The 12,337-nt window shown below is 44.5% G+C and overlaps 1 protein-coding gene across 1 annotated transcript in view; it reads right to left on the reverse strand.

The window, feature by feature from the left end:
- The window catches only part of clpb (ClpB family mitochondrial disaggregase), a 75,712-nt gene that overhangs the window by 27,133 nt on the left and 36,242 nt on the right, over window positions 1-12,337 (reverse strand). The window contains 1 exon segment of the mRNA XM_082955544.1: window positions 7,346-7,443. Within this exon segment, the coding sequence (XP_082811670.1) occupies window positions 7,346-7,443 (98 nt within the window).

The raw sequence follows: 12,337 nt of genomic DNA on the forward strand, positions 1-12,337 counted from the left end.
TCCTCTGGCGATGTAGAGGTGAATCCAGGCCCTGCAGTGCCTGGCTCCACTCCTACTCCCCAGGCGCTCTCTTTTGATGACTTCTGTAACCGTAATAACCTTGGTTTCATGCATGTTAACATTAGAAGCCTCCTCCCTAAGTTTGTTTTATTCACTGCTTTAGCACACTCTGCCAACCCGGATGTCCTAGCTGTGTCTGAATCTTGGCTTAGGAAGTCCACCAAAAACTCTGAAATCTTCATCCCTAACTACAACGTTTTCAGACAAGATAGAACGACCAAAGGGGGCGGTGTTGCAATCTACTGCAGAGATAGCCTGCAGAGTTCTGTCCTGCTATCCAGGTCTGTACCCAAACAATTTGAACTTCTACTTTTAAAAATCCACCTCTCCAAAAACAAGTCTCTCACCGTTGCCGCCTGCTATAGACCCCCCTCGGCCCCTAGTTGTGCTCTGGACACCATATGTGAACTGATTGCCCCCCATCTATCTTCAGAGCTCGTGCTACTAGGTGACCTAAACTGGGACATGCTTAACACCCCAGCCATCCTACAATCCAAGCTTGATGCCCTCAATCTCACACAAATTATTAATGAACCCACTAGGTACAACCCCAAAGCCGCAAACACGGACACCCTCATAGATATCATCCTAACCAACGTGCCCTCTAAATACACCTCTGCTGTTTTCAACCAAGATCTCAGCGATCACTGCCTCATTGCCTGCACCCGTAATGGGTCAGCGGTCAAACGACCTCCACTCATCACTGTCAAACGCTCCCTGAAACATTTCAACGAGCAAGCCTTTCTATTCGACCTGGCCCTGGTATCCTGGAAGGATATTGACCTCATCCCGTCAGTAGAGGATGCCTGGTTATTTTTTTAAAATGCCTTCCTCTCCATCTTAAATAAGCATGCCCCTTTCAAGAAATTTAGAACCAGGAACAGATATAGCCCTTGGTTCTCTCCAGACCTGACTGCCGTTAACCAACACAAAAATATCCTGTGGCGTTCTGCATTAGCATCGAACTGCCCCCGCGATATGCAACTTTTTAGGGAAGTTAGAAACCAATACACACAGGCAGTTAGAAACGCCAAGGCTAGCTTTTTCAAACAGAAATTCGCTTCGTGCAACTCCAACTCTAAAAAGTTCTGGGACATTGTAAAGTCCATGGAGAATAAGAACACCTCCTCCCAACTGCCCACTGCACTGAGGATAGGAAACTCTGTCACCACCGATAAGCCCACTATAATTGAGAATTTCAATAAGCATTTTTCTACGGCTGGCCATGCTTTCCACCTAACTACCCCTACTGCATTCAACAGCACTGCACCCCCCACAGCTACTCGCCCAAGCCTCCCCCATTTCTCCTTCTCCCAAATCCATTCAGCTGATGTTCTGAAAGAGCTGCAAAATCTGGACCCCTACAAATCAGCTGGGCTTGACAATCTGGACCCTTTCTTTCTAAAATTATCTGCCGAAATTATTGCAACCCCTATTACTAGCCTGTTCAACCTCTCTTTTGTGTCGTCTGAGATTCCCATAGATTGGAAAGCAGCTGCTGTCATCCCCCTCTTCAAAGGAGGTGACACTCTTGACCCAAATTGCTACAGACCTATATCCATCCTACCCTGCCTTTCTTAGGTCTTCGAAAGCCAAGTCAACAAACAGATTACTGACCATTTTGAATCCCACCGCACCCTCTCCGCTATGCAATCTGGTTTCAGAGCTGGTCATGGGTGCACCTCAGCCACGCTCAAGGTCCTAAACGACATCGTAACCGCCATCGATAAGAAACAATACTGTGCTGCCGTATTCATTGACCTGGCCAAAGCTTTTGACTCTGTTAATCACCACATCCTCATCGGCAGACTCAGTAGCCTTGGTTTCTCAAACGATTGCGTCGCCTGGTTCACCAACTACTTCTCTGACAGAGTTCAGTGTGTCAAATCGGAGGGCCTACTGTCTGGACCTCTGGCAGTCTCTATGGGGGTACCACAGGGTTCAATTCTTGGGCCAACTCTTTTCTCTGTATACATAAATGATGTCGCTCTTGCTGCTGGTGAATCTCTGATCCACCTCTACGCAGACGACACCATTCTGTACACTTCTGGCCCTTCTTTGGACACTGTGTTAACAACCCTCCAGACGAGCTTCAATGCCATTCAACTCTCCTTCCGTGGTCTCCAACTGCTCCTAAACACAAGTAAAACTAAATGCATGCTCTTCAACCGATCGCTGCCTGCACCTGCCCGCCTGTCCAGCATCACTTCTCTGGACGGTTCTAACTTAGAATTTGTGGACAACTACAAATACCTAGGTGTCTGGTTAGACTGTAAACTCTCCTTCCAGACTCACATCAATCATCTCCAATCCAAAGTGAAATCTCAAATTGGCTTCCTATTTCGCAACAAAGCATCCTTCACTCATGCTGCCAAACATACCCTCGTAAAACTGACCATCCTACCAATCCTCGACTTCGGCGATGTCATTTACAAAATAGCTTCCAATACCCTACTCAACAAGCTGGATGCAGTCTATCACAGTGCCATCCGTTTTGTCACCAAAGCCCCATATACTACCCACCACTGCGACCTGTACGCTCTCGTTGGCTGGCCTTCGCTTCATAATCGTCGCCAAACACATTGGCTCCAGGTCATCTACAAGACCCTGCTAGGTAAAGTCCCCCCTTATCTCCGCTCACTGGTCACCATAGCAGCACCCACCTGTAGCACGCGCTCCAGCAGGTATATCTCTCTGGTCACCCCTAAAGCCAACTCCTCCTTTGGTCGTCTCTCCTTCCAGTTCTCTGCTGCCAATGACTGGAACGAACTACAAAAATCTCTGAAACTGGAAACACTTATCTCCCTCACTAGCTTTAAGCACCAGCTGTCAGAGCAGCTCACAGATCACTGCACCTGTACATAGCCCATCTATAATTTAGCCCAAACTACTACCTCTTCCCCTACTGTATTTATTTATTTTATTTATTTTGCTCCTTTGCACCATATTATTTATATTTTATCTCTGAACTTTCTTCAAACTACAAATCTACCATTCCAGTGTTTTTCTTGCTATACTTTATTTACTTTGCCAGCATGGCATTTTTTTGCCTTTACCTCCCTTATCTCACATCATTTGCTCACATTGTATATAGTCTTATTTTAAAAAAAATTTTTCTTCTACTGCATCATTGATTTTATGTTGTTTTACTCCATGTGTAACTCTGTGTTTTTGTATGTTGTCGAACTGCTTTGCTTTATCTTGGCCAGGTCGCAATTGTAAATGAGAACTTGTTCTCAACTTGCCTACCTGGTTAAATAAAGGTGAAATAAAAATAAAAATAAAACATACACACGGCTAGCAGATGTTATTGGTCACATACACATGGTTAGCAGGTGTTATTGGTCACATACACATGGTTAGCAGATGTTATTGGTCACATGGTTAGCAGATGTTATTGGTCACATGGTTAGCAGATGTTAATGGTCACATACACATGGTTAACAGATGTTATTGGTCACATACACATGGTTAGCAGATGTTATTGGTCACATACACATGGTTAGCAGATGTTATTGGTCACATGGTTAGCAGATGTTATTGGTCACATGGTTAGCAGATGTTATTGGTCACATGGTTAGCAGATGTTATTGGTCACATGGTTAGCAGATGTTATTGGTCACATGGTTAGCAGATGTTATTGGTCACATGGTTAGCAGATGTTATTGGTCACATGGTTAGCAGATGTTAATGGTCACATACACATGGTTAGCAGATGTTATTGGTCACATACACATGGTTAGCAGATGTTATTGGTCACATACACATGGTTAACAGATGTTATTGGTCACATACACATGGTTAGCAGATGTTATTGGTCACATACACATGGTTAGCAGATGTTATTGGTCACATACACATGGTTAGCAGATGTTATTGGTCACATGGTTAACAGATGTTATTGGTCACATGGTTAACAGATGTTATTGGTCACATGGTTAGCAGATGTTATTGGTCACATGGTTAGCAGATGTTATTGGTCACATACACATGGTTAGATGTTATTGGTCACATACACATGGTTAGCAGATGTTATTGGTCACATGGTTAACAGATGTTATTGGTCACATACACATGGTTAACAGATGGTATTGGTCACATACACATGGTTAGCAGATGTTATTGGTCACATGGTTAGCAGATGTTAATGGTCACATACACATGGTTAGCAGATGTTATTGGTCACATACACATGGTTAGCAGATGTTATTGGTCACATACACATGGTTAGCAGATGTTAATGGTCACATACACATGGTTAACAGATGTTATTGGTCACATACACGTGGTTAGCAGATGTTATTGGTCACATACACATGGTTAGCAGATGTTATTGGTCACATACACATGGTTAGCAGATGTTATTGGTCACATACACATGGTTAGCAGATGTTATTGGTCACATACACATGGTTAGCAGATGTTAATGGTCACATAGTTAGCAGATGTTAATGGTCACATGGTTAGCAGATGTTAATGGTCACATGTTTAGCAGATGTTATTGGTCACATACACATGGTTAGCAGGTGCTAATGCGAGTGTAGCGAAATGCTTGTGCTTCTAGTTCCGACCATGCAGTAATATCTAACTTAACAATTTCACAACAATTACCTTATACACACAAGTGTAAAGGAATGAATAAGAATATGTACATACAAATATATATATGAATGAGTGATGGTATAGAACAGCATAGACAAGATGCAGTGGATGGTATAGAGTACAGTATATACATATGAGATGAGTAATGTAGGATATGTAAACATTATATAAAGTGGCATTGTTTAAAGTGGCTAGTGATACATTTAATTACATCAATTTTTCCATTATGAAAGTGGCTAGAGATTGAATCCGTATGTTGACAGCAGCCACTCAATGTTAGTGATGGCTGTTTAACAGTCTGATGGCCTTGAGATAGAAGCTGTTTTTCAGTCTTTCGGTCCCAGCTTTGATGCACCTGTACTGACCTCGCCTTCTGGATGATAGCGGGGTGAACAGGCAGTGGCTCGGGTGGTTGTTGTCCTTGATGATCTTTTTGTGGTGTAGTGGTTGAAGGCCTTTACACTCCTACCCATTTTTGCAAATGTTTTGTTGTCTGAGTGAAGGGAAATGCTGTAAATGAAGGTGACTCAGTGTACAATGAAAGATGAGACGTTGAGGATTATAATACCGCTGTGACGTCCTACAAGCCAACCACCCATGAGTCCAAATGAGCACTTTACAATTCCAAATATGACGACTATGTTGGATGTACAGTTAGGAGAACAGAAGGTGTGTCTTATGATGCACCTACTCCACATTTCCCAGGAATATTCTCATCATGTTACTGAATGTATCCAGAGTATTTTCAGATTTCGTTATCAACAAATATGGTGAAAAAGTTCAGTAAATGTAAAATGCAGACAAAATCAACAGTGTTTGGATTCAGTCTTGTGTCAGGTAATCTATTGTGTACTCACCTTTGGTCTAATCATGTTCCCATGATCTTCAAACTGTTCCCTTTTAATTGCTACCATGGTTATGCATATTTATTTTTGGCAGAAACATTTAAATTTAGCCCTATCCATATGGGCCAATTTCAGAGTGTGAAGGGTTAACCTTTCAGCCCTCTCTGAAGAGCCAGGTATCAGTTTAACCACTAAAGACAATCCCTTTAACATATTGACACTACCTCATCCCTTTAAGACAAAACCACTACGGCTCAGTGAGAAACAGACACATAACCCCCTCCCCTAAGCACTTGATGCAGAGTAATAACTAAAGTATTGAATATGGTGATAGCTATCCTAGCCCTTTGTTGGCTAGGTGGAAGTTCCCCCATGCTGCGATAAATCTATTGATAAGAAGTGCCTACGGCCTAGGGGCTAGGGGAAGTGCCTAGGGGCTAGGGGAAGTGCCTAGGGGCTAGGGGAAGTGCCTAGGAGAAGTACCTAGGGGCTAGGGGAAGTGCCTAGGGGAAGTACCTAGGGGCTAGGGGAAGTACCTAGAGAAGTACCTAGGGGCTAGGGGAAGTACCTAGGGGCTAGGGGAAGTACCTAGGGCTAGGGGAAGTACCTAGGGGCTAGGGGAAGAGCCTAGGGGAAGTACCTAGGGGCTAGGGGAAGAGCCTAGGAGAAGTACCTAGGGGCTAGGGGAAGTACCTAGGGGCTAGGGGAAGAGCCTAGGGGAAGTGCCTAGGGGCTAGGGGAAGTACCTAGGGGCTAGGGGAAGTACCTAGGGGCTAGGGGAAGAGCCTAGGGGAAGTGCCTAGGGGCTAGGGGAAGTACCTAGGGGCTAGGGGAAGTACCTAGGGGCTAGGGGAAGTAGCCTAGGGGCTAGGGAAGTACCTAGGGGCTAGGGGAAGAGCCTAGGAGAAGTACCTAGGGGCTAGGGGAAGAGCCTAGGAGAAGTACCTAGGGGCTAGGGGAAGTGCCTAGGTGAAGTACCTAGGGGCTAGGGGAAGTACCTAGGGGCTAGGGGAAGTACCTAGGGGCTAGGGGAAGTGCCTAGGGGCTAGGGGAAGTGCCTAGGTGAAGTACCTAGGGGCTAGGGGAAGTACCTAGGGGCTAGGGGAAGTACCTAGGGGCTAGGGGAAGTGCCTAGGGGCTAGGGGAAGTGCCTAGGGGAAGTGCCTAGGGGCTAGGGGAAGTGCCTAGGGGCTAGGGGAAGTGCCTAGGGAAGTACCTAGGGGCTAGGGGAAGTGCCTAGGGGAAGTACCTAGGGGCTAGGGAAGTACCTAGGGGCTAGGGGAAGTACCTAGGGGCTAGGGGAAGTGCCTAGGGGCTAGGGGAAGTGCCTAGGGGCTAGGGGAAGAGCCTAGGGGAAGTGCCTAGGGGCTAGGGGAAGTGCCTAGGGGCTAGGGGAAGTGCCTAGGGGAAGTGCCTAGGGGCTAGGGGAAGTACCTAGGGGAAGTGCCTAGGGGCTAGGGGAAGTGCCTAGGGGCTAAGGGGTTTGATTTAGGGTTGTGCATACGACTGCCTTGTCATTAAACACACCAACATTAGTTCTGCATAACCCCTTTTAACCTCCACTAGCCTGGAACAGCCTTTACACTCCTCAGAGCCAATAACATCGCTCATTTCCCTGTCACTCCCCACTGGGGGTGTCTTTGTGTGTGTGTGTGTGTGTGTGTGTGTGTGTGTGTGTGTGTGTGTGTGTGTGTGTGTGTGTGTCTCCCAGTGGGGGGTGCAGATGTTTCCTGGGTGGAAGTTCGATCTCGTGCCGGCCGAGGAGGCTGGTTGTTAGTTTGCCACTCCTAGTGTAGTGTGTGTGTGTGTGTGTGTGTGTGTGTGTGTGTGTGTGATACCTTGCCCTCCCACTCCAGCAATAGTGTGTGTAACTCTCCCTCCTTGGCGTAGGCTCTGGCTGTGTGTCCTAAGGCATTGGTCTGCAGGGGGTTGGCACCTGCACAGAGAGAAAGGGGTTAGGGGGGTCAAAGGTTAGGGGTCAGACTGCAGCATTTGGACCGCTCGACAGGGTAGAAAGAGGGGTCATATTTGTGATGCCTAAAATGCACATTCTGACCCCTCTACACACACATCCCTGCCTACTGCACAATCTCCTCAAACATAACAGGTATTAACACACAGCAGGTATTACATTAACACCCAGCAGGTATTACATTAACACCCAGCAGGTATTACATTAACACCCAGCAGGTATTACATTAACACCCAGCAGGTATTACATTAACACCCAGCAGGTATTACATTAACACCCAGCAGGTATTACATTAACACCCAGCAGGTATTAACACACAGCAGGTATTATATTAACACACAGCAGGTATTATATTAACACACAGCAGGTATTATATTAACACACAGCAGGTATTACATTAACACCCAGCAGGTATTACATTAACACCCAGCAGGTATTACATTAACACCCAGCAGGTATTATATTAACACACAGCAGGTATTATATTAACACACAGCAGGTATTATATTAACACACAGCAGGTATTACATTAACACCCAGCAGGTATTACATTAACACCCAGCAGGTATTAACACACAGCAGGTATTATATTAACACACAGCAGGTATTATATTAACACACAGCAGGTATTGTATTAACACACAGCAGGTATTATATTAACACACCGGCAGGTATTATATTAACACACAGCAGGTATTATATTAACACACCGGCAGGTATTAACACACAGCAGGTATTAACACACAGCAGGTATTGTATTAACACACAGCAGGTATTATATTAACACACCGGCAGGTATTATATTAACACACAGCAGGTATTATATTAACACACAGCAGGTATTAACACACAGCAGGTATTAACACACAGCAGGTATTAACACACAGCAGGTATTAACACACAGCAGGTATTATATTAACACACAGCAGGTATTATATTAACACACAACAGGTCAGGAATTAATTCCACTGCCACAGCTGGAGTTCAACACAGAATTCAAGGAGAAAGAGACATGCCAGAACCCACAGCAGTAGGTTATTACCCCTATATTACAGTAGATTACTATATATTACAGTAGGTTATTATATATTACAGTAGGTTACTATATATGATATTACAGTAGGTTACTATATATTACAGTAGGTTATTATATATTACAGTAGGTTACTATATATGATATTACAGTAGGTTATTATTATATATTACAGTAGGTTATTACCCCTATATTACAGTAGATTACTATATGATACAGTAGGTTATTATATATTACAGTAGGTTACTATATGATATTACAGTAGGTTACTATATGATATTACAGTAGGTTACTATATGATATTACAGTAGGTTACTATATGATATTACAGTAGATTACTATATGATATTACAGTAGATTACTATATGATATTACAGTAGGTTACTATATGATATTACAGTAGATTACTATATGATATTACAGTAGATTACTATATGATATCACAGTAGATTACTATATGATATCACAGTAGATTACTATATGATATTACAGTAGATTACTATATGATATTACAGTAGATTACTATATGATATTACAGTAGGTTACTATATGATATTACAGTAGGTTACTATATGATATTACAGTAGGTTACTATATGATATTACAGTAGGTTACTATATGATATTACAGTAGGTTACTATATGATATTACAGTAGGTTACTATATGATATTACAGTAGGTTACAATATGATATTACAGTAGGTTACAATATAATATTACAGTAGGTTACAATATAATATTACAGTAGGTTACTATATGATATTACAGTAGGTTACTATATATTACAGTAGGTTACTATATATTACAGTAGGTTACTATATATTACAGTAGGTTACTATATATTACAGTAGGTTACTATATGATATTACAGTAGATTACTATATATTACAGTAGGTTACTATATGATATTACAGTAGGTTATTATATATTACAGTAGGTTACTATATGATATTACAGTAGATTACTATACATTACAGTATGTTATTATATATTACAGTATGTTATTATATATTACAGTAGGTTACTATATGATATTACAGTAGGTTATTATATATTACAGTAGATTATTATATATTACAGTAGATTATTATATTACAGTAGGTTATTACCCCTATATTACACACACACTAAAGGGCTGAGGTAACCTCAGGAGAGACGGCACGTGTTACAGTGTGTGTGTCAGTGACTGAGTGTGTGTGTGTGTGTGTCAGTGATTGTGTGTGAGTCAACGATTGAGAATGTGTGTCGGTGATTGAGAGTGTGTAGGTGTCAGTGAGTCTGTGATTGAGAATGTGTGTGTGAGAGTGTGTGTTGGGGATTGAGAGTGTGTAGGTGTCAGTGAGTCTGTGATTGAGAATGTGTGTGTGAGAGTGTGTGTTGGGGATTGAGAGTGTGTAATGGCAGTGTGGGGTGCCGGTGGTGTTGTCTGTAAGGGTGGTTAGCATTGCCTTATGCCCTGACCTGACCTCTTAACTCAGTATGTCACACACACACACACGCACACACACACGCACACACGCACACACGCACACACGCACACACGCCTCTGTAGCAATGCCGCATGGTGTGTTTTGCGATGCTGTGTGTGTGTGTGTGAATGTGTGTGTACAATGTGGTACATGGTCGTAGTGTTGCTGTGAGAAAGACCAGTGAGAGTGATCGCCATGGTGATTATTGATAAAAACCTAAACACCTGCCCTGCTCCCAAACCAATGATCCAAACCGCAAACATAAAGGACAAAAGCAATTTACCAGCTGACACACACCCACACACACTCACAGGTCCCCTCACCTGCCCCGCACACACTCTGCCCCCCCCACCCCCCCTTCTGTTTCCAACATAATAAATAGCATCATTTAGGCCTTTAATATCAGCCCATCCCTCTGGGCCAAAGATGAACCCTAACGACTACTAACCCTCAGAGAGACAGAGATAGAGGGGGGAGAGAGAGAGAAAAAGATAGAGAAAGAGAGGGGAGAGAGAGAAAGAGTGGATAGGGGAGAGAGAAAGAAGGGGAGAGAGAAAGAGAGGGGAGAGAGAGAAAGAGTGGATAGGGGAGAGAGAAAGAAGGGGAGAGAGAAAGAAGGGAGAGAGAAAGAAGGGAGAGAAAGAGGGGAGAAAGAAGAGAGAGGGGGAGGGGAGAAAGAGGGGAGAGAGAGAAAGAGGGGAGAGTGGGGGGAGAGAGAGAGGGGGGAGAGAGAGGGGAGAAAGAAAGAAGGGGAGAGAGGGGGGAGAGAGAAAGAGGGGAGAGAAAAGGGTGAAGAGAGAGGGGGGAGAGGGGGAGAGGGAGGGGAGAAAGAGGGGAGAGCGGGGGAGAGAAAGAAGGAGAGAGAGAGAAAGAGGGGAGAGTGGGGGGAGAGAAAGAAGGAGAGAGAGAGAAAGAGGGGAGAGTGGGGAGAGAGAGGGGAGAAAGAAGAGAGAGGGGGAGGGGAGAAAGAGGGGAGAGAGAGAAAGAGGGGAGAGTGGGGGGAGAGAGAGAGGGGGGAGAGAGAGGGGAGAAAGAAAGAAGGGGAGAGAGGGGGGAGAGAGAAAGAGGGGAGAGAAAAGGGTGAAGAGAGAGGGGGGAGAGGGGGAGAGGGAGGGGAGAAAGAGGGGAGAAAGAGGGGAGAGAGAAAGAGGGGAGAGAAAAGGGTGAAGAGAGAGGGGGGAGAGGGGGAGAGGGAGGGGAGAAAGAGGGGAGAGCGGGGGAGAGAAAGAAGGAGAGAGAGAAAGAGGGGAGAGTGGGGGGAGAGAAAGAAGGAGAGAGAGAGAAAGAGGGGAGAGTGGGGGGAGAGAGAGAGGGGGAGAGGGTCACACACACAAACAATAACTATATTGAAACAGATGCAATACAAGCAGTAAATTCACTTACAAAACCCTGTTTATTATTGCCTCATTAAAAATGTCTATTAGGAGTATTCTCTACCTCCCTCCCCCGTTTTAGTACAGCTGGTGGGACCTGCTGGTGTGTGTGTGTTCCTGAGTGTCTAGCCCCCCTGGTCAGGGCCATGCTCCACTCTATTACTCTCTGCCAGGCTTGTGGGGCCCTGTGTGGAGCCTGGGGGCTGGGTAGTGAGCTTCCCCAGGCAGGTTCAGGGCTGCTGGGGCAGGAGCCTGCTTGAGGTGGGCCTACAGACGCTGATGGATGGAGGCTTGAGACTAAGAGCCAACTGAGGCGAAGAGAGCAAGACAATGCACAAGTGTCACACACACACACACACACAGGGGAAATAAACACAAATGCAAGCACAAATACGCAGGCACATATACGCCTTAAACAACACACAGAAATTCTCATCACTGACAGCCGTTATTCATCATGTATGTTTTATTACAGCTCTCCTATAAGAGGGGGAGAAAGGGAGGACGGAAGCAGGAAAACAAAAAGATGGAGGAGAGCAGAGGAAAGGAGGGGCCAATAGGAATGGAATCGTGAAACTGAGCTTAGGAAGGAAAAAGTCAAGAAACAACTTCTCCTCGTGTTACTGTGTGTGTGTGTGTGTGTGTGTGTGTGTGTGTGTGTGTGTGTGTGTGTGTGTGTGTGTGTGTGTGTGTGTGTGTAAAGGGAGGGAGGTCATAGATGGATTCTGATTGGCTGTGATAGCAGTGCCGGTCAGGCGTGGTCAGGTCGTCTGGGTAACAACATCTTTAATGTGATTGGTTTAGAATAATTGTTTCTGTTTTGAGAGATTTCTCCAGTTTTTTGTATGTAAAAATGTATCAGGGTGAGGAAGGAGAGAGTGTGTTGGGGGGATGTTATTCCATTAGGTGAGTAGAATTTGTTTAAGCACTTAGATTACTCATTCTCTCAGCCTCCTCCCTCTTTCCCCGTTTGCTGTGTCTAG

The sequence above is a fragment of the Salmo salar genome, chromosome 09 (assembly GCF_965601325.2).
Source record: "Salmo salar chromosome 09, fSalSal1, whole genome shotgun sequence".
Taxonomy (NCBI): Eukaryota; Metazoa; Chordata; class Actinopteri; order Salmoniformes; family Salmonidae; genus Salmo; species Salmo salar.